This window comes from Capricornis sumatraensis, chromosome 13 (assembly GCF_032405125.1).
Source record: "Capricornis sumatraensis isolate serow.1 chromosome 13, serow.2, whole genome shotgun sequence".
Classification (NCBI taxonomy): Eukaryota; Metazoa; Chordata; class Mammalia; order Artiodactyla; family Bovidae; genus Capricornis; species Capricornis sumatraensis.
In genome coordinates this window covers 82,240,458-82,265,179 of record NC_091081.1, presented here as the reverse complement: position 1 = coordinate 82,265,179, position 24,722 = coordinate 82,240,458, and the positions used below count along the sequence as shown (strand labels likewise).

Sequence of the window (24,722 nt, the reverse complement as noted above, 5' to 3'; positions counted from 1 at the left end):
GTGGCCATCCTTGACTTGTAACCTCCTTGTATGTTAGGGTCGCAGTAACCCAGAGTAAGATTTTGAAAGGCTATGTTTTATATAATATTTACAGTTATTTGCAGGTGGTATTGTGAGGTGTCCTTTTATGAGAGCCACAGCTGTCGACCATGGGAAGTTTCTACCTCCTACCTTTTTGGTGGAGTAGGGTCTTGGAGATTTTGCCTTGTAAAATGAATGCACTTAACTCTTTGTCCATGTGGATCCCATGAGGGCCACCTGCAGGTCTTTAAGAGCTTACTGGCTGATGGGCCATCTAAGGCTGTTAGTGTATCTAGTTTTTGTTACTGTTGTTTTTTGCTCCTTCCTTGGATGTTAAAGTGGATGCATCAGCAAGCTCTGCAGGTTTGTCCTTGGAACAGTTATTGATTCCTATTATTCAAGCCCAAACCAAGAATTTTGGTAGGTGACTTCTCATGGTGATTTTTAACAACACAAATGAGGGCAAATCGTAAAATTGGCTGTAGAGTCAGGATCTGGGCTGCCTTTGGCCCCATGAATTCGGCAGCAGAATATTTTTGATTGTGTCTGAATAGTCAGTGGATGATGACTCTGTTCGCAAAACAACTATATAAAGGAAATGGTATCTATTTGCTGCTTTTTCTTTTGGTCCTGCTTGTTAAGAAGACTGCCCGTCTGCTTTCAGAGAGCACCTTGGCCCCATCTCTGGGTGCCAGGCACAAAGTTGTTGCGCAGATGGTTGTAACCGATCTTGTCCTCAGGGAGCTTACAGTCTGGGACCGAGCCCAGGCTCAGGCAGATGCTGAGAAGGGGACCTGGAAAACTCGCTGGTGGCCATCCAGGAGGGAAAGAGGCTTAGGTAACGTGTGACACAGCTGAGTAGAAAAGCCAGCCAGTGTGGAACTGGGCAGGCGGACTGAGGAGTCTTGCTCAGTCCCCTGAGCTGGTCCCCCGGGCGCTGCAGGGCTGTGGTCCATCGTCTGGTTTTGCTTTTCCCAGAGCTGCTCTGGGCTGTGACGGATGGATGGCCAAGGAGGATGGTTTGAGGTCCAGAAGGCACCACGCCCTCTGCCCAGCTGGCCGCTCTGGCCTGGTTGGTTGTCTCTCATCTGGGAGAGACGTGGGCTGGGTGCTCAGGGCCGTGGCTCAGGAAGCCTGCTCCGTGTGCCCACGGTCGACTGAAGGTGACCCACGGGCTCCTTCCCCTTCCTGCTTCCTCCCCGCTCCCCCACCCTCTTTCCTCGTTGTGACAGAGGACCCACGGGGCGGCAGGGGGCGGCAGGAAGGAAAGCCGCTGCAGTCAGGCTTAGGGATGAAAAGGCTGTTGTGTCAAGGCCAAGCTCTCAGCTGTTTTCTGAGAAGTTTAGCCCGAGCTGCCTTTCAGTGCCTCCCATGATGCCTTAGCCACTCAGCCCTGAAGTGCCGATATGGAAGTTTCTAATGTAAAAGTAGATCAACTCCCTTCAGTAGAAAAACTGAAAGTGTGTTTGGAATCCTGCCCTGTGCTAGAGTCATCAGATAATTTCTGAGATGCCCTTGCCTCTTGACTCTGTAGTCTTTTCCATTAAGGATCTTAATAGGGTCAGAGTTTACTGAATATAGTGATACATTTTCTACCTCCCTCATCCCCCCACCTCCCCCAACCGAGGACACGTGGAGTCACTTTTCTCTATCTCCCCCCCTCGACCACACCCAGATGGAGAGTTAGGCAGCTGAGACTCTCCCACGTGTTGGTGAGACACGCGGGCTGGGTGTTGTCTGTCTTGTCCCGGTGGAAGGCACAGAGAACGGTCTGTGCGCCCATCCCTTTCTCCAGCACTCGTTTACCATGCTGGCGTTGAGGCTGGTGAGCAGACGCAGAAACAGCCCCTGCTGCCGTGGATTTCCAGTCTGGTGGGAGGGACAGACAGTGGTCGTGGGGTAACTTGAGTGTGTGTGAAGGCGTGCCTGCAGGGGAGCCCTGGGCTGGGGGTCAGGAGCAGCACTGCCTATGCTGAGAAGCTAGAGTGCAGGGTGTCCAGGTGGGGACACACCCGCCCGCGGAAACCACTTGCACCCAGGCCCTGCGGTAGGAAAGAGTAGGTGAGTGTAGGCTTCCAGGAGAAGGTCTGGAAATAGCCCCGTGGGGGCTTAACTCCAGGGAAACTCTGAAGGGTTTGACTTGGAAGGAGGTGGCCTGGTCAGACCTGCCTTTAGGGTTAGGGTTAGGAATAGGGCTTCCCTGGTGGCTCAGACGGTAAAGTGGCTGCCTGCAATGCGGGAGATCCGGGTTAGATCCTTGGGTTGGGAAGATCCCCTGGAGAAGGAAATGGCAACCCACTCCAGTACTCTCGCCTGGAAAATTCCATGAACTGAGGAGCCTGGTGGGCTACAGTCCACGGGGTCACAAAAAGTCAGACACAACTGAGCACTTTCTTTCAGGTTAGTGTTAGAGTTAGGGTTGGAGGCGGGAGGCGCTGTGCTGAGAGGCAGTGGCCCCCGGGACCTGGTGGGGAGCACAGGATGAGTTTGGGAGCTCTTTGGGAGGTGACCTTGTTGGGGCTCAGTGATGGGCTGGTTGTGCTGGGCCAGAGGGCACCAGCTCGCGCAACGGGTGGATGGCGGTGCCATTCACGCCATCCTCCAAGATAAGGAGCCTGGAAAAGGATCGAGTGTGAGAGGGGAGGCCAAGAGTTTGGTGGGTACATGTTGTTAATAAATTTGCAACTGTGACTGATGAAGGAACTTACCTTCTTTCATGATTCTCACCGTGGCCCGCTGCCAAATATCTTGCAAATACCAGACTTTGCCAATGATAGTATTTTTGAATCTACATCAACTAAAGGTGGCCCAGCAGCTTTGAGGTTTCTCCTGAGTGTACATGCACACTGTAGACACACATTGTTAAAAGCGAGCGCTCATTTAGTACTGGACTCTCACTTCAGGGTGTTCGCCAGTATCTGGACATGTGAAGATTCCTGGGGACAGGAAGACTGGACGTCTGTGCTTTAAATAAGTTCCCCAGACGGCTCCGATGCACTCCCAGAGTCTGGGAACCGATGGTTTCATAGGAAGAGGACAGTTTTTATATATTCCTTTCTCTCGGGCCCTAGCAATGCGATGTGGCTGGCGTGGTGGGGTTGATACTGGTGGTTGTGTGTGGGCAGCGATGGCCAGTGTAATCCCAGCGCCTCTGCCCAGGCAGAGGCTCTCAGGGCGTGGATACACGGTCCCAGCTCCAGCGCCACGGGGGCCGACATTGGTGTTTGCAATGTGGCCAGGGTGGGAAAAGGGAGATCACTGGATGGGGCTGAGGCTGCAGAAAGGCAAGCCCAGCTATGGTGCAGAGCGTATCTCTGATTTGAAGTTCTCTCTGCAGGGAGTTCAATTGCAGAGCTTAATTTGGCAGTGACCAGCGAGCTTTCAAATTTTGGCTCTTTGTTTTTAAAGGAGAAAAGAGGCCAACATTTCCTATTAAATGGCTGGGAACAAAGAAATCTCATTCCTTTTTCCTCTTTTTTCTCCTATCCTTCCACACTGCCCTTTCCTTTTAATTACCATCCTAAATAATAGTATTGTAATTTCTAACAACATTTTAAATAATTTTACTAGTTCTTGCATTTTAGAAAAAGAAAACAATATCACACTAGTTAACATAATTCTTTACTTTTTTTAACTTAAACTTTGAGTCTGACACTTTGGGAATTCTTGGGATAATTCAGTATACCTCTTTCTTACAGTAATTAGACATTTCAATTCAAATCTGAAGTAGTAGGATTCAGTCTTTTTTTGAAAATTAGTGAATACATTTTGAATTATCCCTTATGTTTTATTTAACTTCAGTACTAACTACACTTGGGATTCAACTACTCAATTAATTAGTTTTTAATTTCAGCGCTTTCTGTGCATCTGCCACCACTAATTAAATATGGAATATCTATTGAAGAGACCAGAAAGCTGCCTTATTTTGCTTCTAACATGCTATCTATGGCTTTTGACATAAAGAATAAAGATCTTATTCCAGACTTCTGTAAATAGTTTTCTTTTTTAAGAAAGAAAAATAAACATTGTGCTATGAGTTAGAGACTTTTGACTTAAGTGAAATACTTAATATATATTCTGTTAACATCTTATGGAGAAACCCAAATGAACTTTTTGGCCAGCCCAGTATAATTAATGTACATAACTTTTCCAAATAAAATAAAGATGCAAAGAGCCGTAAAAATAGTTTTGTAATTTACTATTTACCTGTACTTTGGCAAGCCATTTAGTTTCTGTGAGGCTCTAATTTGTTCATCTGTAAAGTGAAAGTTAAAGAAAAAAAATTAAGCGAAAAGAATGTTATGTGAAATAAACTGAGACAGGGGACTTCCCTGATGGTCCAGTGGCAGAGAACCGTTTTGCAGTGCAGGGTCACGAGTTTGATCCCTGGCCAGGGAACTAAGATCCCACATGCTATGGAGCAGCTAAGCCCATGCGCCACAACTAAGATCCAGTGCAACCAAGTACATTTTTTTAAGTTAAAAGAATAAAAGGTTTAAAAAATAAACTGAGACAAAGCTTGTATCTGTGAAATCCAAACAGTTTCTCTTCCAGTGTTGTAAACGTTAATTTCCTATGTATGCTTCTCCCTTGAAACATAATTTACAAACTTCCCAGTGTAACCTGTAGTTAAAACTAAGGGCTTTTGTCCCTGGGTTGCTATAAACCAGGTGAAATTTGTCAGTAGATCTTCCAGGGAAAACAGCAATGTGAAACATTGGAGTTATTTAGTGAAAGGGAATACTCGCTCTTTTTCATCCTCTATGTCTTCTCATTGCCAGAATTCCCTTGTAAATCACATGGGTTCCTTCCTCATTTATTGAAGCCCTATTATGCGCCCTTATGTGCTAGGTGTCGACTATAAAAATAAGAGGTTTTTGCCTTGAAGGGGAGTCCATTATGTAAACAATTGCAGTGCCGTATGGTGAGTATGGTAATAGAGATGCAGAATATTATATGCCCTGGAGAGCCTCCCAGCTGGGGGAGATGCCTCAGGTGGGTGTTGAGGGATGCATAGGAGTTCACCAGTGCCCAAAGGCAGAAGGGCATTTCAGGCACCAGCAGTGGTTGCTACTATTTGCCTTGTTTTACGATTCACGTTCCATCCTCCAAGCCTGTTTAAACACCCATGGATAAACAGTAATGCTGTTTCGAAGGAAATGGAAAAAATGTGTTATCATAATAATTATTTTTTTTTAACCTAATATACTTGAGAAAACAGACCTTGTAAGCAAAATGAAAAATTTCTGACCCTGACCGGACTTTTATTGATAAAGGATGAAACTTTATAATAAGCAGCATTAGACTTTGCTCTCCATTCTATTAGATTTGAAGTCACTACCCACAGCGTAATGTTCTTTTCTATTTTTGCCTGAGAGATGATCAATTTAAAACTGTCTATATAAAAAAATTGTCGTTTCAGGTATCGTAAACCATTGTTTCCACTTGGATGGGGTAGGGAAAGGCCTCCTCTGCCTGTGGGCTACCAGCTAGGATTGGTTTTTACAATTTGAAGGGTTTTTCCAAGCAGTAAGAACAATAATATACAACAGCCACCAAATAATGGCCCACAAGGCCTGAAGTATTTACTGTCTGGCCCATTACTGAAAAAATTTGCCAATCCCTGCTTTAGGATAAAACTAATTATTGCTGAGCCTTTGATGTAACTTCCTATCTACTTCATGACTAAGCTAATAGTGTATGGAGGCAGATCCACCCCATTGGTTCCAATTTTTAAAACTATTTTGTCAAAGTACAAAGAATCAGTTTCGTTAGCCAGCGTCCAGCGCATCGCAGGCCTGAGTTGGACGTTTCCTGTGAACTTCATCACCAAGGAGCGGGCATGGCTGGCGCTGTGGTAATGTTTTAAACAAGGCTGGTGTTCTGCAGATCTTGTTTCTCTAGGGAAGTGGTGGTATCCTGTGTCACATTTGCTCAGCCATTGTATAATGACAGGTTTCTGGCATATGCTAAAAGAAAGCAATTTGTACCCGATATTTGAGTTGGAAAGAGAACGTTATATGAATGGGTTGCTTTTTTTCCATCACCGATCATTTAAAATTAACTATTGTCTACGTGTGAGTGTTTGAGCGAAGATGGTTTTATAATTTGATCCCTAGTTGGGAGCATTTTGGCTAAAGAAGAGCCCCTTCTCTTACTGTCCACCCCTGACTGCTTTGTTTACTTCAACTTATTTCTACGCAAAACGGCGACAGATAAACTTGTTTCTTTGCTTTCTGTCTTTCCTGGCCCCAAAGTGAGAAGCCAAGTGGTTTAGGGGTGGGGGCGTCATTATCTGCTTCTGGAAGAGATGTTTAAGTGCTTGCTTCATTGGCAGATAGAGGGAAGAAGGGTCGGTGTGTAGGGAGCGTGCCTGCCGCTCATTGTCCCCAAACCCTTCCTCCTCTCTGGGAATGAGGTCCCAGGACCTGCCTCGCACTGTGTAGCAGCGTCTCCTCTCTGTCACCACAGAGGACAGTGTATATGTGGCCACTCCACTTGGAACTAGTGAATTCTGATCTGATTAAAAGCTTTCATACCTCATGGTGGGCATCCTGTTTTGTTTCCCTGACTTAAACAGCCTAATAATTCAATAGATTTTTTTGCCTCCTTTATTCTCCTGTTCCCACAATGAATACCACCACAACCCTCCGGAAAATTCATCTGTCATTCAGCAAGTAGAGAAGCTACTGTATGCCGGGTTATTTCAGTCCTGGGAATATGTTGGTGAGCAGGATGGGGGGGCAATTCCTGCTTTCAAGACCCTTACACTCTAGTGGAGAAAGATACCTGCTGTCTGGGGGTGATGGGAGCTGGGGTCCGCTCTCATCCTGGCTTTGCCAAGAGGTGCAGGTACTTGTATCCTTTTCACTGATTGTTTTCTTAGTTGGAAAAAACCCGGAGCGGAGTGACTTAGCCAGCAGCATGTGACATTTTTTTTGTTTTTTGGTAAATCACCGTTGCATTGGACCGTGAGCCAAGGTGACATTTCTCCAGGAACCTGTTTTCACAATAGGTTTGGTGATAAGTGCATAGTCATTTGCAATACCTGCTTGGATTCTTCCATCATTTCTAAAGCATTTGTTTTAGTGAAATTTATAGCTTCTGAATAATATTTTGCCTGTTGTACCATTACTACGTCAATAGGTTTTTTTGGTAAAACAGGTTTTAGAAACATATCCAACATTGTTCTTTAAGTTTTTAAAGAGAAAACTGAATCACAGATCACTTGGTAGAAGCCCAGAACATAAGTTTTAAATTGGAACTGCCTCTTTATTTATAGAAATATATATTAGTATTCTCATCAAGCTGTTTCATTGCCTTGATTACATAATTATGGATGTTGCTTGTTGGGTGTTCAAGTATCTGCTTACATAATACATTGCTGTTTGGGTGGGACTCTTAAGTGGGACTTAGATAGGGAGATAGGGTGGGGAAAACCTGATGTTTATTAAGAAACTGGCCAAACAGGGCAGTTTGGAAATATAATAAGATGACAGAGTTGCAGAGGGCATTGTATGATTTGCATCAATTGACTGTCAAAAGATAGTTTTGAGGCAGTTCATTGGGGAGCCATTGAACATTGACTAAACTTTAATAATAGTAAGTGCTAAGTCGCTCAGTCGTATCTGACTCTTTGCGACCCCATGGACTGTAGCTCGCCAGGCTCCTCTGCCCATGGGATTCTCCAGACAAGAATACTGGAGTGGGTTGCCATTTCCTTCTCCAGGGGATCTTTCTGACCCAGGGATCAAACCTGCATCTCTTACGTATCCTTCATTGGCAGGCAGGTTCTTTACCACTAGCGCCACCTAAGGAATAGTTTTTAATTGTGGGCTATGATGGGACATGGTGGTTTTGTATTTATGTATGCTTATATATATGTATCTAAGCTTAAAATGGGCTTCCCTGGTGGCTCAGAGGTTAAAGCGTCTGCCTGGAATGCGGGATACCCGGGTTCTATCCCTGGGTCGGGAAGATCCCCTGGAGAATGAAATAGCAACCCACTCCAGTACTCTTGCCTGGAAAATCCCATGGAGGGAGAAGCCTGGTAGGCTACAGTCCATGGGGTCGCAAAGAGTCGGACACAACTGAGCGACTTCACTTTCACTTTTCAAGCTTAAAATATATTTAAAGTCCATCAGGGCTACATTCTGAAGTTTTTACAAGTGAAGTGATATACAATGGTCTTAAAATGTACCAGCAAAAAAAAAAAATTTAAGTGGTAGAGTGGATGAGTCAGGAGTCTTGGAGCTTTTGTGAATGTTTCCAGTTTTCCAAAATAAAAAGATTGGTTTTCGTTGTTGTTGTTGTTTTTTAAAGTATGTTGTAGGGGCAGAAGGGAAAGATGCCATCGCTTTTTCAAATCACCAAATCCCCCCAGGATCTGGACCCCCAGAGGAGAACCGCAGTTCTTAGCCCTTCGGTGCTCTGACGAGATGGGGGACTGACTTAACCCCACCTGGGTCCTCTCGCCCTCCACACACCTTTTATTAAAGGAGACTCAGGTCAGAATTGCAGTGACTTGGAAACACACAGAACTGTCTGTTCCCAGTTGGTTCCTCTATGACTCTGTATTCCCACGATTTTTTTTTTCCTTGGTGTGGGGGAAGGGGTGACCCAACTAGAAATAGGTCATTGTCTCAATAGCTGCATTCTCGAAGCTGAAAATTGGAAGTGAGCACACGAGGGTGGGGCATTACTTAGTGGAATCTTGAGCAGCCATTTGAAGAGGTGAGTGTGCAGTCTGTGCTGGGACTGGGGGTGGGGTGGGAGGAGGTGAGACCCGAAGGACATGAGGCAGCGGGGGAGCTGCAGGGGCTGGTGGGCGGGGTTGAGAAGCAGCCTCCAGGTCTCCTCACTCCCGTCCAGGAACCGCCTACAGAATTAGAATCCCGCTCCAGATGTAACATACTTGATTGTGACAAAGTATAAATTGAAGAGATTATTTTTTTTATAAACTTCCTGTAATTTCGGAAACAAAGTGATTTAAAAGCACAAGTTCAACTGAAGTTGGTTTACTCAGCAGATTTTGTTTGCTGATTTTAATTTTTTTAGCTTGGATTAAAAAAAAAAAACCATTGGTTGGGGTCTCTGTTTTTGAAAGACGGTAGAAGTAAAGACTTCTTGGTCAAGTTCAAGTACATCTTATCAAAGCTCCTTACAGGAGAAACACTAACACTGTTTCCAGTGTAGAAGTTAGTAATAACACCGCAGCACATGTGACCTTAACTAGGGGCAACGATTTATTTAAGAAATAGTACAAGGTTTTAGCGTGGGTTATTTCATATGCCCTTCTCTAAAACATCAGGTTAGCAAAGGAATTATGTTGTTTTGACAGTTTCATTCTTTCACAAGCTTTCCCCGCCACTGGATTAGAAAACTGTTCACAAACTTCTAAATTTGCTAAGAAAACAGGTGGAATGAGGTTTAGTCGATAGGCCTTTAATTTCCTGTGTTTTATGAGCCTGGAATTAAACACCATTGTAGCATGTGATAGCCCTTTTGGCCCTGTCCCTTACTTTGCGTTCTTTTATGGGATCCTAAGTTTGTGGATATGATTAACCTCCCTTTTCAGTGAACTAAATAAGTGCTGAAATCGTTTGACACACCTAGTAAAGCTGAAATGCCGTATATCACAGAATCAAGAACCCACAGCCCAGTAGATGCAGAGAAAGTGACCTCGAATGGTAATCTGTTTCACCTGCCGGGAGCGGGGAGAACAGAGGTGGGTATAGATTATTTGTGTTTCTAGGAAGAAACAAGTTTCTTTTGCAAAAGGTAAACTTTCTCTCTGTTTTTAGCCCTTCCTACAGAAAGTGGTGTCCATGTGTCTAGTTTAAAATGTACACACAGGGTGTATGTGATTCCCAGTGTAGAGGAAGTCAGTTCCTGTTCACAGACACTCCCAATAAAAGATCGTAAAAACCAAGAGCCAGCAGGTGTCAGGGATATTATTTTCACGTGCCATGGGCAGGTAGGGAAATCCCACCAGGTTACCCCAGAGTGGAGACCTGGAACTTGGATGAGAGGGAGGATGCTTGCGTTTGTCAGGGGGCTGGCAAGCGGTTTCTCACGGCCTCAGTTTCCTCCTCCCAAAGGCAGTGCCTCGGCTGGTGAACTGTGGGGGGGTGTAGCACTGTTTCCAAAACCCCGGTTTTAAAGTAGAGGAGGGGACTGACCCTCCTTTTTAGGGGGCTGCTCAGAAAGTTCCCTTCCAGCTCTAAGGTCCGGATTTTCTCTAGTTATGAGCACAGGCAGGACTGGTTTGTCCGCTTTTTGTATTGTTAAGCAGCCTTGGCTGACAGGAAGTGGGTCTGGGGGCCGGAAGTGGCCTACTTTCAGAGGAAAAGGGAGCTCTTTAGAAAGAAAGACTCAGGATTTCACTTCATGTTCTTGAGATTTATACATACGATGGATAAAATTCATAGACACGATGGGCCTTAGTGGATCTGAGCTCTTTTTTCCTGTCTGTATCCTCTGTCCATGGACTTTACAGACTTCGCACCCTGGAATTTGGGAATAACAAACTTTTCAAAATTTTAAAATCAGTGAAGATACAGCTTTAGGACTAACATTTTAAGAGCTATACAACTATAAATATGTTTAATAGGTAAGGAAATTTCTAGGCCTCAGTTTCTCAACCTCTGAAAGAAGGTATTCAGGCTAACTTTTACCTAAATACCCATTTAGAGTCATCCCACGAAACAGTTACCCCTCCTCGCTACTCTGTGGCTTCGCTGATAGCTCAGTTGGTAAAGAATCCGCCTGCAATGCAGGAGACCCGGTTCGATTCCTGGGCCGGGGAGGTCCCCTGGAGAAGGGACAGGCTACCCTCTCCAGTATTCTTGGGCTTCCCTGGTGGCTCAGCTGGTAAAGAATCCACCTGCAACGCGGGAGACCTGGGTTCGATCCCTGAGCTGGGAAGATCCCGTGGAGAAGGGAAGGGCTACCCACTCCAGTATTAGGCCTAGAAAATTCCATGGACTGTACAGTCCATGGGGTCACAAAGAGTCGTACATGACTGAGCGACTTTCACTTTTCTTTCCTCCCTGTTCTAACCGTTCTACTTAGGACATACACATTCATGTAACGTAAATAGGAGCTAAAATATGGCGTAATGTAGATATCTGAAACAAGCTATAGGGAAATTCCAAGACCCAGCTTTCTCGTCTCACTCGGCCCTGTTATTATCCATAGCATGTTAAGAATTTAGCTGTTTCCCTGTAAGCTTTAGCCTAAAGGTGGTGGAGGAGAGCAGTTTGGAAATGAGAGGTATGTGGTGTGGGTTTTCATGATCCACTCCAAGTTCCCAATACTCCTTAAAGTGATACAAATTCTCTGTAACGTAAGGTAGGTGCCCACCCCAGGGCATCTTGACCCTCTGAAGATGGGAACCAAGAAACTCTCCCTATCGTTGCTTGGTTGATAATAGAGTCACATGGGCTCATTTGACACTGAACTCTCCAGATCTGACTTGACGTTTCATCAGTGTGCGTGTGTGTGCTAATTTGCTTCAGTCGTGTCCCTATGGACTGTAGCCCACCAGGCTCCTCTGTCCATAGGATTCTCCAGGCAAGAATACTGGAGTGGGTTGCCATGCCCTCCTCCAGGGGATCTTCCAGGAGACCAGAGGCAGCCAACACAGGCATCCCCCTGTCCTTGTAGTCCCAGGAATAGTGCCTATCCGTGAATCAGGAAGCGAGGTCAGCACTTTCACCTCCTCAGGAGTTGTCACGAGTGGGCTCTTGTAGCCCTAAAGTTGGATGGTTTTATTATTTCTATTACTAGGCAATAAGAGGCTGCTGTATTATCCTGGTATTGTACAATTCTACGGAAACTAATAGAATGCGAGTTTGTGTCTGTCCTACCCATGTGTCTCAGCTGGGTTGTTGTACCTCAGACCAGTTGATGGTGTGTGGAATTCTTACTGCATTGCCTGGCAGTTTGTGGTCTGATTAATTCCATAGACTTTTTGTTTTACAAGATTTGTGGAGCTAGAAGGCCAGTTTTCTTTGGCATCTGGAAATTTTTCCTAAGCCTAAGAAGCCAGTTTCTTCACCTTAACTCTCTTCTTTAACCTTGAAAAAGAAGACAGGAGATAACGACTGGGTACAAGTGGCACAGTGGTAATCTCTCTGGCAATGCAGGAGACAGGGGTTCAGTCCCTGGGTTGGGAAGGTCCCCTGGAGACGGAAATGGCAACCCACTCCAGGATTCTTGCCTGGAAAATTCCATGGGCAGAGGAGCCTGGTGGGCTGCAGTTCATGGGGTTGAAAGAGTCTGACATGACTGGGCACAAGCACACACACATAGTTTATCTTGAGTTTAAAAGGAAGGAGTAATAGTGAAAATTATCACCCACTGGCGGTCAGGTTTGCCATGGGGCTATATTAGTAGTAAGATGTATTCAGCCGTTCTTTGCACGTTCTCTAAAGGTCAGTAAACCACATGAAGTCTGGTGCTAAGAGCTCGAGCTTACACGCGTGCCTCTGGAATTTCTGGTCCAGCTTGCCTTCAGGTGCATGGTGACATTAGCCTCTGCTGTTGGTGGCAGCAGTTTAGAGCGACCCCTGCCTCTGGACTGACAGCGTAGTTGATGTCTCTGCCACTGCAGTCAGTATCAGTTTACTGCGGACATTACTCCGTTTAATGAAAACTTGTGTTTTAAGGCCACGTTTCTATTTCACTCGTCTTCTCTCTGTACAGTGTTTTCATTTTTTTTGACATACTCGTTTTTGTTTTGACCTCTCTATGCTTACAAGAATGGTGTACCGCATAGGCGTTTTCTCAACTGCCTTTCATGAACAGAACACTGCTGCTAAGTCGCTTCAGTCGTGTCCAACTCCGTGCGACCCCATAGACAGCAGCCCACCAGGCTCCCCCATCCCTGGGATTCTCCAGGCAAGAACACTGGACACTTCTAAAAATCTGTATGCTTATTAGAAATTATAGCGATGTAAAGTGTGGTCTTCGGATTTTTAATGGCAACTATTTTGTAGAATTTTGTTCACAATAAAGTGTTACTGGGGGCAGCACTGAACATCTAAGACAACCACTTCATTTTATAGAAACAAAGTTATCTGTAATATATCAGCCATTACCTCGACTATCTGAGGAGGATTAGTGATGTGGCCCGAGAGGAGCTCAACAACAAAAGATCACTTGGCCTTTGGGACTTTCTGGCTTTGCTTTCTAAGCTGGCTGAATTCGACCTGTTGGTAGAAACAGGTCTGCGTTTCTACACTCAGCTGATTCCTTAATCAGGTTTGCTGAGCTCATGGTAATGATTTACAGAGGGTAGTTATCTGTTGGCCAGCATTTGTAAATGGCCACTGTGTGTCATAGCTAATGCTGGGACTTCACTGAGTTGGAGTATTGTTCAGAGAGATTGATTTTTATCTTAAAGGAGATCAGGCTGCAAAGAGGACTAGAACAGGGATTCCTCTGAGGAGACAGCCTCATTAAGAAAACCTGCCTGTGTGAGTTCAGGTCTAGTACTGAACGAAAGCCTAGTCGAGAGTATTTTCCTGTGGTGGAGGATCAGTAGTAGCCATGAATACGTTAAGCTTGGGGGCGTCTCTGGCCGACCAGTGGGTGACACTTCCAGTGGTGGGTGGGGTGCAGGGTGAGAGGAGATGGATCCCTCGTGCTCAGGGTGCAGAGCAGAAGCAATGTTGTAGCAAATTCAGTGAAGACTTTTGAAAGTGGTCTATATCCTCCCCAGTGAAAAAAGTTATAAGGCAACAAAACTGGGGTGGGGGGAGCCCTTAATCTTGCCAGCTGGGGTCGGGGGAGCTGTTAATCTTGCCAAAAGAAGCTGGGGCTCATTCATGTTCAGAGTGTTAGCCAGGCCTCGTTCTCCAGAGCTGGGCTGCCTGGGTGTGGCCCCTCTCGTGAGCGGGGAAGAGCCGGGCCCACCCAGCCTCCTGAGTCAGCACCTCTGGGCCCAGGGCCCAGGAAGCTGTCTCGACAAGCTCTCCAGGTTAACTCTGCGGTGCGTTCAAGTTTGAGAACCCCTGGCGGAGCATGGGGCCCCTGGGGGAGCAGCTGCGCCCCTGCCTCCTCTGTGCCCAGGAAGCAGGCCTGGCATGGCTTCGGTGAACGGGCCCTGGAGGGGTTTAGGGGGTGACTCCACTAAAGGAAAATACAGAGGTAGTGTTGAGTTAAAAAAAAGATATTGGGCACGTTATTGAATGCTGGCGATGGTGTGCTGTACACCATCGGAGTTAAATGCAAAACAGGACTGTTGCTGCTAAAAATTTAGAGAAAGAACTTGAGTTGCTTGGGAGACCCCTGAACGAGAGAGCCTGGGTTCTCCCCTCAGCCCATGGGAGGGCTGCTCCCTCTGCCTACCCGCTCCTTGTCTGTAAAGGGAAGGGGCTCTCAGGCCTGGTGGCCTTCAGTGCCAGGGCACCCTGGGGTGGACAGGAGTCAGTGCTTGGCAAGCTGGCACCGTCTTCCTGAGAACACAGCGTATTTTTATTTACAACTTAAATGACATAGTATACTTAAATTGCATTTTGGTTTAAAAAAAATGCATTTTCTTTCATCTTCGCCCCTAAATTTTTTTTTATCCATTTGAATACCACATTGACCATAGTCTAGTTCAAATGACTTGTTTTCCAGCTGTTTCATATTTATCATCACCAAAGAACATGGCAAGTAATAAGGTCTGCAGCCCAAAATATCCACCAGCAGCGAATAGACAGACGAAAGTGATCCAGGTAGCGGAATATTACTCGGTAGTCAAAAAGGGGGAGTGCTCATACATGATACAAGGGATAAGTCTTGAAAATGTCAAGTGGCAAAAGCAAGACCCCAAAGGCCACGTGGTAAAATGATTCTGTTATGTGAAGTGTCCAAAATGGAGAAGTCTGTGGGGACAGAAAGTAGACTCTTGGTTGCCAGGGCTGGGAGGAAGGAGTGATGGGAGTGACTGCCAGCGGGCATGGCATTTCTTTCTGGGGTGATGAAATGTTTCTAAAATTAGTGGGTTGGTTGCGTAACTCTGAGAAGTTACTAAAAACCACTGAAGTGCACATTTTAAATGGTGAGTTTTATGGGATGTAAGTTATATTCTAACAAAGCTGTTGTAGACTAATGATTCAAGGATGAAAAACCAAAATACAATATCGTCTCAGTAATTATTCAGTACATGAACCAAAATAGCACCTGAAGTTTGAAGATTTTACAGTTTGTTTCAGTTGTAAAGCTTTTTTCTTCATCACACTCCCGGGCTTTCATTCTCCCATTTGTGGGAGAAATTTTACCGGACAACTTCCTATCAGAGCCTTTCTAAGCATTTGAAGGTTCTTATCCAAATATTTGAAAACTGTGGAAGCTGCTGAAGTGGCACTTTGGAAGAGGGGGGCGATGTTGGAAACAGCGCTGACATTTTAAATGATTATGAAAGGTCAGGCTCTCGGCGTAATCTTGGTGGTGCTTAGATAGTTGTGCTCACACTAATTTTGAGTAAATGCAGGTGTGATAATATAGGGATTAATCTGTTATTGCTGAGTCCACTGCCTGCAGTCCAAACATTCAAATGTTACTATTTGAATTTCCCTTTCTCAGTGGGTTTCCTGATTCCTCCGAGTCTATAGTAAAATCACTGCAAACTTGCTTCCCCTGCAGTATTCTGGCTTCTAAATCACCCAAACCGGGTTGGTCTATTAAGATGTAAAGCAGCTGCTTGTTTGTGGAAGAACCGGTCTTGAAATTCTCCCTCCTGTCTTGGTCTTCAGTACAGTGTGAATTTATTTTGTAAAAAGTGTGGCAGGAGAGGTTATCTTTCTTACACTGAGTTTAAAGTAGTTCAGCAGGAAGTAGACATTTCTCAAAGGAAAAATTGCAAGACTAGATTTCCTTACCAAAGTGAGGCGAGATTAGTGAGGGAGGTATTTGACAGCCAGAAATTCAGCTTACACATATACGGGTTACAAGTAAAATAATAGTATTTTATCGTCAACTCTCTCTTCCGTATCTCAGACTCTTAGAAGGCATTTTAGATACCACTTTGATAAAATTACACTGAGAAGGCTCAAAAATCATGTTTTCCAAAGTATATTCTGAAAAGTGCTGCTTTTTTGCGATACTCCGTGGGGGGAAAAAAAAATCTCTGTAGTCAGAAGAATCTGGGAAACCTCAACGAAGGCCCAATTTGCATGAATACCGCACACCCTTAAAGCCTTTTGATTAACTAAACAAAGAAAACAGAAACCGAGACCCTCAAGCTGTGTGACCTCAGAGTACTGCCTCCCCACCCCCCAGGCCTTTTCTCCGCTCGAGGTTCAGGTAGTTGTGCAGAAAGTGCCAGCCCCGGGGTGGATGGTGCAGTGTCCGAAGCCACTCCTGTCATTAAGCTGTAGAATGCAGACTTGGAAGATCCCTTACAGATAAGTCTTTCCATTTTACGACGGACCGAGCTGGGAATGCCTCCCCCACACTGGGGGCTGGGACCGCGGGGGCCAGGGCGGGAGGGGGCCCGGGCTCAGAGGCCGGTCCTGCTGTCCGTCTGCCTTGTGTTTGAGTGTCCATCTGCCGGACAGAATGAGCCAAGGGGACGGGAGGTTTCTTTCATTTTAAGAGGGTGAGTTGTTGTTCCAGTGTCTATTTTAAAAACCAGGTTGGGGTTTAGCACCTTTAATTCCTTCTTGTGAAAAGAGCTGTTGGTCGCATTGGAGCAACAGAACCTGTACTGGATCGTGCGTCTGGTTGGAGAGGAGCATCTCCCTCTTTGCGCACGTGAAAACAGGGGTGAGCTTCTCCTTTGTCCATGAAAACAGTCCCCCAGCCGGCTCGTGATTCTCGCGTGAATTTCCCGCCCCTCTGCGCGCCTCGCCAGAGGAGGAGCCAAGGTGCATGTGTGCTCAGCCCTGTTCATTTCTTTGCACCCTGTGGACCGTAGCCCACCAGGCTCCTCTGCCCATGGGATTCTCCAGGCAAGAATACTGGAGTGGGTTGCCATTTCCTCCTCCAGGGGATCTTCCCCACTCAGGGACTCAAACCCAGGTCTCCTGTGTCTCCTGCATTGGCAGGCCGATCCTTCACCACTGAGCCACCTGAGAAGCCCCTAAAACACATTATCTTACTCTAAAATTCTGACCTAGTATACAACTGGTTAAAAAAGCCTCACTGTTGTAGAGTGCTAATATGATTCCCATATTGAAACTTACAAATGAATTCCCATTATAAATAGTGACTAATGAATTCCCATTATAAATAGTGGAGTGTGGTTAGGTCTGGTTCCTTTAGCTTCATCTCATTATTGTAGAGTGCTAATGCGACTCCCATATTGAAACTTACTTATGAATTCCCATTATAGTTAGTGAAGTGTGGTTATGTCTGGTTCCTTTAGGCTCTGACATTTTAGAAATCTAACTGCATCTTCATGCCATAGCTTCAAATGGAGGAGCGATTGAAGGAGCAACATGAATTATTTATCATCTACGCCAGCCACGCGGTTCTTTGTGTGTCTGTAAGGGGTGAGTGTACCTGGGCAAAATTACGCTTTATCACTGCTGCCCCCTTCAGACACAGCAGAATGTTAGAAAGGGTTTCAGCCTGGGGAAAAAACACTGCCCTTTTAGGGGTAGATTTTAAATGACTAACTGCACACTCCCACCGCACATTCCTATGGGATTTTGCTGCCTACAGAGAATATTGCCTTGAATAAAAGTGTGTGATCTGGGGAGAATAGAAAGGCAGTAAAGATGGCAAAACACGATGGGTTTCTCCAGTCTTTGTGAGCCTCTTGGGTTTGCATGGGGACGCATTTAAGCCCTGGACCTCCAGCTTCTCATGGGACCATTCTCGCTTTTGTAACGTGAAGCACGTAATCCCACTTTATTTCTGTGGCACCACCACAAACACAAGAGCTCGCTTTTTCCAGGTTACACTTAAAGCAACTGATTGTATCAGGGAAACTGGACAGGATAGAAAACAGGAGAGTTGGGATGCCTAAGCCCAATTTCTTTAAAACAACAACAACAACCACCCTGGGTAAGTGGCCAAAACATGCAGATGAATGGTCCCCATCTTCTGAATAAATGTGTCACTTTAAACTGAAAGTTCATGCTTAATTGTGACAGATGTATGAAGTAACACTCTGCTGACGGAGGCAGCCATGCTGTGGTCCTCAGTTTCCCCAGAGGGTGCACGTGCATGTGTGTGTGTGTGGGTGTGTTGTGAATACTTCTAGAGGATTGGGGTGGGGGGATACCTGTATTTAGTGGGTGGGCTCAGGGATGCTAAACATCCCGTAGTCCTTGAGATGGTCTTGCAGAAGGAATGCTCGTACTGCCCAGAGGAGCATGAGCCCCAGCCCCTGTGAGGGGCGTGAGGAGTCTGGGGACCTGTCGAGGCACACACATGTCCAGTCCTGCAGGGCAGCTTGGGCTCGTTCACGTGGGGTTCACCCGAGTGTTTGGCTGTCGTGAGTTCTCCCATCTTGACCTTGGTCTCAAGATGGTTGACTGTGCGCCGTTAGTGAAACACGCATATACTGATCACAGTTACCTTGAGTTTGTGCTCTTGGGGGTTGTCTGAAAATGTTAGTGCCTCCCTGAATTTGAACTGGGGCCAGTTAGCTGTTCCTTCTGTCAGGGCTGGTGGGGAGACGCCTGCCTCCCACTGCTGGGCCCGACCCGGCCCGTGGTCAGAAGAGCCTGGCTGCCTCTCTGGCTCGCTGGCTGTGTTCCAGGTCCTACGCCAGATTGCATGATCACCAGTGTGCTGGGCTCGGGAAAGTTCCTAGAAAGATCAGGCCAGGTGACACTTGGCACAACATCCCGCTGGAGCTGCTGAGGGTGATTTTAAGTCCCTGTGGTGGGAGGGGCAGTTTCTGCAGGTTGCACAGACCCTCCTGATAACACTTAATTTTTAAGAAGTTCATTTTCTATGTACTACTGGCTTGTCACATCTTAACCTTAGTAAAAAAAAAAAAACTATTCATTTTGCGGGTTATTGCTTTTTCAAAGAGTTGTGTGAACTTTGAGTCAAATGTGAACCTGCTCAGAAACTTAAATAGCTCTTCCCCGCCCCCCCAAATTCCTGTTATTAAGTTTGCAAAATGGTTAAAAATGGTGTGGTGATCACTTTTTTGTGTTAATTATTAGCATTGGTCTTAGGAGGTGACTTTTTTTTCTCTTCCTCAGATTTAGAGGTGATCAAGGTTTAGAAGTTAAGAGTCTGAAGTGTGAGCCTCTGGTCATTTGCATTCATCTCAACCAGGGTAGAAGCTTTGTCTTCATTGTCTGGCCCACCCTGTCTGGTCGTTCAGTTTCCGAGTCAGTAAATAATAGAAAAAGCCTGTTTGAGGTCCAGCGTTTGTCAGCCCCCATCTCCCCACTGTAGTCTCAAGTGTGGCATCCATTGCAGGCTTCTAAGTGTAACCTGGAGCTGCGTTTATTCCAGAATGTCTGCGTTTGGGGCTGCTTTTCCCACCTCTCATATGTGCCCTTGGAACCATAATTGAGAGAGACTCGCTGTATTTTGTGCTTCATAACAGCCATTTCGTGACTTCTTTAAAATATTGCTGTCAGGAAAAGGAAGAAACTTAGGCTTTATGTTTCGATAAAGACTCTAAAATGTGCCTAGTCTTGCTTCTTGGTAAACTTCATTTCTTGAATGTGTAGACTTGAGATCGGGGAGGAAACTTTCTAAAACCTGGGCCGTTGTATCTTCCCTGCTCTCTGTTATGTTGGGCAGAGACCCTTTAAGACAGACTGGATGTATGTATCCATGATCACAGTTTTGAGCATTAGGGAGAAAATGATGTAGACAAAAATTAGTCTTTACGACTTCGAGTCTATGTATCCAGCCAGGGCCTGACACTCGTTCAGAACTTACATCAGGAGGCTAAATAATACAGTTAATCTGTGTCCTCGTTACATTTCCATCTGAGTGGGAAGAGTTTGGAAAAGGTGCTGGCACCCCACTCAAGTACTCTTGCCTGGAAAATCCTATGGACGGAGGCGCCTGGTAGGCTACAGTCCATAGGGGTCGCTAGGAGTCGGACATGACTGAGCAACTTCACTTTTACTTTTCACTTTCCACTTTCATGCATTGGAGAAGGAAATGGCAACCCACTCCAGCGTTCTTGCCTGGAGAATCTCAGGGACGGGGGAGCCTGGTGGGCTGCCGTCTATGGGGTCGCACAGAGTCGGACACGACTGAAGCGACTTAGCAGCAGCAGCTGTTTCTGTATTTCACTTGGAAAATGATGAGAAGCAGACATTTCTTAAGCACCATAGTTGCTGTGATACTTTCCGCCGGGGCTGTGATATAAAGTAGCTAGATTTGTATGTTTTTCTTATGCTAGTGACTTCCGGGTTTTTTCAAGTGATAGATTTGAAAATTGCCTGTAAGTAAATGTTTTTAAACCACCAACTGTAGGGCAGCTTCGATGACATTTTTTCCAGCCTTCCCATCAGTCTTCCTGTCCTAGTAATGCTTCTGTGTTTTTCCTGCCTCCATAATTATCCTTTTGGATTCCTACACGGCACTCTGTCCTCCTGGGTGTGTCTTCAGCCGTGTGTCCTTCACGGTTGAGGAGGTCTCCAAGTTGCTGTACAGAGCCTTCTCTCCTATTACCTGCAGACTTGGTGTGGGTTCCCCGGGGGCGGCTTCCCGCCTGTGGGCCTTCATGGACCTGTCGTAGGGGTCAGAATGTGGGATGGTGTGTGTGTGCAGAGTGTGTTAACAGTCATCAAAGTATCTGTAGAAAAACAGCTTAGACCTAAGTGTGAGTGTGCTTTTTTTAAAGCCACAAGGACACACATTTGAATCCAAGCTGCGTATGTGTGCAGAGCTGGGTGTGTGTGTGGTGACAGATGTGAGCTCAGATGTGGCGGCTGGGTGTGTGTGTGGTGACAGACGTGAGTTCGGGTGTGGAGGAGGAACACTCTTGCCACGTTGCTTGGGACCTTTGGATTTCGGTGGAAGACTCGGGCTATGTCTACAAGAACACCCAGTTAAGCGTGATGTGTATTTTTTTCAGATCAATGTCCGAGTGACCACCATGGATGCGGAGCTGGAGTTCGCCATCCAGCCAAACACCACAGGAAAGCAGCTTTTTGATCAGGTTGGTCTCTGTGCACGTCAGAGGGTTCCCAGTTAGAAAAGAGCATCTGAATCCCTTTGTTGGCTGAGCACGGTCACCACCTCCATCTGCAGCTTGCTCCTCTTGATGGAGCTGACTGTTTATTTGCCTCCTGCCAGCGGGACCCATACTCTCCAGGGGTGCCCCCTGTCCACAGCCCCCGAGGAGAGGGGACCCCAGGGCCTGAGCCAGGGCCTCACCTGCGAGCCCTGCCTGCCACCTCTCCCACGGGGGTCTCCACAGTCCCCCTGGCTCTTCCCTGCCACCTGGTGCAGGGTGGGGGACAGGGCACAGTGAGGAGCCAGGCTGGCATCTCCCGGCTCTCCCTGCAGCCACAGCATCCCGAGCCCCTTGGGTGCCAGCACGCACCCCTCCCTTTTAACAAGAGCAGCAAACCACCGTGAGGGCCATGATAATTCTTCCACAGAACAGTTCCCGAGCTTTAGGCAGAGCGAGACCTACTTTTCTGGGCTCCATAGATTCTGTGCTGGGACTGAGGGCCCAGTAGGGCGACAGGGCTGGGTTGGGGGTGTGCATTCCCGGCCACCTGCTCCGTTGGCAGCCTTCTGAGAGGCCCTGCCTGTGGCCAGGCGCTGCTTCACACCCCAGCACCGACCTGGAAAGTGGAGCGGTGTTTTGGCAAATGTAGAAGCTGGAGGTGACTCACCTGGGTCCGGTGAAGTCTCCCTTTCATCGTCCCTGAATTTCCCCAAGCCAGTGAGCAGGTCCACCCAGGGGCTCCGCCAGGCACAGGGCCAGGACGTTGAGTGGACAGGACGTGGCTTCCCGTGGGTCAGACCTAGGCCGAGACTGCAGTTGGTGGATGGAGCGGAAGGGCTGGCGGGGAGCGGGGATGGCTGGGCCACGTGGGGCTTTCTCTGGCGGCCTTGAAGCCATTCAGAGAGGAAGACAGGGCAGGTTTCCTATCCAGACGTTGAGGTGGAGGGAGGTCTGACTTGTGGGGAGTGAGAAACTAGCAGCGAGGGGGTTGGAGGAAACCTGGCCTGGGAACCTGCCTCCTGCACTTACTACCATGGAAACCAGACCTGAGGCTTCACCCGAGACTCGGGGGTAAACCCTGATGGGAGTCAACACGGCCTTCGTGTCTTTCACGATGAGGAGTCCCGGGTAGAGACCTTCCACACACCTTTTCTGGGTGTGTGGAGGGAGCGAATGAGTGGGTCTGTCCCTGGCCCGGCAGTGAATAGCCACCAGCAAGCATCCGCACCCTTCTGCCAAAGCCAGTGAGGAAGCAGGCTCAGGGCAGACTTCAGTATTGATACAGATTTTTCGCTTACAGTGCGTACAGTCCTTTCAAGTTTGATAGAAGTCATACGTTTGAAGAATGGTAACCTTTCTATTTTCAAGGCTTAACATTACGTGTTATAGAATTTCTACAGCGAAATCCTAGGACTCAGTTTTGATGATAGTCAGCAAGTGTCCACAGCAAATTGCTTTTTGGCTTCAAGGCACAAAAATAACCAACGTGGGACTCTCTCTAACTGGCCACGGGAGACTTTTCCCTAGTACTAGAGAGAATTTAAAACGGAAACTCTCCCTATGACCTGGGCTGAATTCTCCCTTCCTGTATCAGAATTTCACATTTCTAGGGGAGGTTAGAGTCACCCCTTGGCGCGTGTGAAGCTGAGCACCCCCTCGTCCCTGGAAGCTTGCTGCCTCTGCACGTGGGCACCCCTGGTGGGAACAGCCACACCTGCGGCACACACACCTTTGCTGGTGACCCTGGGTTGTCCCCCGTCTCTGTGTGCCCCCTGCAGCCCACCTGGCTGTCTTTACTCAGGAAACTGATGGGGGCCAGAGCAGTAAGGGTGACATTATAAGCTTTGTTATCCCTAACACCGCTGAAACGTGTATTAAAGCAAGTGTTTCAAGGACTTCCCTGGCGGTCCAGTGGTTAGGACTCGGGACTTTCACTGCTGTGGGCCCAGGTTCGATTCCTGGTCAGGGAACTAGGAGCCCAGACACCATGTGGCCTAAAAACAAAAAAGACTGGATGGCTGGTGTCTGTTGGTAACAGGCCGCGTAGGGAAGGCTGCCCGGTGTGACAAAGCCAGCGCCTCGCTCTCGTGGAGGGTCTGCTGCACCCCGTGGCGGGGCTCCCCGGGGCCAGTGCCCCTCCAGAGAGCTCCTCATGACAGTTCCAACCCCCATCCCTTTCCTACAGGTGGTTAAGACCATTGGCCTTAGGGAAGTGTGGTACTTTGGCCTCCAGTATGTGGATAACAAAGGATTTCCTACGTGGTTGAAACTTGATAAAAAGGTAAGTCAGAGTTAACTATTTACAGGCTATTAATTGGGTTTGGTCTGCTCTGTTGACATTGAAACTCTGTCTTTTGTTTTTTGTTCCTTTCTATTTGTGTAAAAGTTTTTCTGGACAGAAAGGTTGCTGGTTTCAGGTAAACGGGGATAGTGGCTGGAAATTAGACCCTGGTCTTTCTCCTTACTGGAGTACGTGATGCATAATCGCTTAGGTTTTAGTTGACCTTAGTTTTGTTGGTTTTTTTTTTTCTCCCCAATGAGACTGTTAATCTTAAAAACCATGAATCATCCAGTGTTTTGTAAGTCTTGTTACCGCTTTGTTTGGGCCTGTGATAGAGTTCCTTCCAACTCTACAGTCTGGATAATTCCATTAACAATTACAAAGAAAAGCAGTAAGCTAAGTGTCTTTTCTCCAGACCATTTATCCCTTTTCTCCAAGTCCCGCTTTCCTCCCGTATTACTGTACCTGGCGGGAGGGCAGTTGGAGGCATGCAAGAGCTGTGGGGAGGCCGTGAAGAGTTAGTGAGAGCGAGGCCGTGGTCCTGGGCTGGCCTGGCCCTATGGACAGAGGCCGGATTCACAGGTCACTTGGACAGGCCCCGGAGTTACAGCATCGCCACCCCAGAAAACCAGGGCTGGGGCTCTTGTGAGGGTGTCACAGGATTCTCACCTGCCTTCTGTCTTCCATGCTAAAAAGGTGACTTCCAGAGTCACCATTACCTTCTGAAAACTGGCCGGCCGGACCCTTTGAGCCAGTGGTTCAGCTTGTGCCAGGCTGGCGGGTCTCTGTCTGTGGGTGGACCTTGCAATGAGTGTCTGGCTTCCCCCGACCCAGGTGTCTGCCCAGGAGGTCAGGAAGGAGAGCCCGCTGCAGTTCAAGTTCCGGGCCAAGTTCTACCCCGAGGACGTGGCTGAGGAGCTCATCCAGGACATCACGCAGAAGCTCTTCTTCCTGCAAGTGAAGGAGGGCATCCTCAGCGACGAGATCTACTGTCCGCCTGAGACCGCCGTGCTCCTGGGCTCCTACGCTGTGCAGGCCAAGTTCGGCGACTACAACAAGGAGCTGCACAAGGCCGGGTACCTCGGCTCCGAGCGGCTCATCCCCCAGAGGTCAGCCGGCGGGCCTCGAGGGCGGCGGGTTAGGGTCAGCGAGCAGGGCTGGTGCGGGGTGGGTTCTCTGCAAGGCCTGCAGCGCAGCACTCACCCAGGCCCTGATCCCCTCCGCCCGCCCGCCCCTGAACGGGGCCTGCGGTAGAGACACTCAGCAGGGCAGGGCCGTCCTCACAGGCGTGACGTGGCTTCTTGGCTCTCCCTGGTG

The 24,722-nt window shown here is 47.4% G+C and overlaps 1 protein-coding gene and 1 non-coding gene across 2 annotated transcripts in view; both read left to right on the top strand.

Annotated features, from left to right (window-relative positions):
• Window positions 1-24,722, top strand: part of EZR (ezrin) — a 47,104-nt gene that overhangs the window by 4,859 nt on the left and 17,523 nt on the right. The window contains exons 3-5 of the mRNA XM_068985528.1: window positions 21,023-21,106; window positions 23,310-23,405; window positions 24,240-24,514. Of these exons, the coding sequence (XP_068841629.1) occupies window positions 21,023-21,106; window positions 23,310-23,405; window positions 24,240-24,514 (455 nt within the window). The remainder of the gene's footprint in view (window positions 1-21,022; window positions 21,107-23,309; window positions 23,406-24,239; window positions 24,515-24,722) is intronic.
• Window positions 23,022-23,094, top strand: TRNAE-UUC (transfer RNA glutamic acid (anticodon UUC)). The gene has a single exon. It is a non-coding gene; the product is annotated as a tRNA-Glu (tRNA).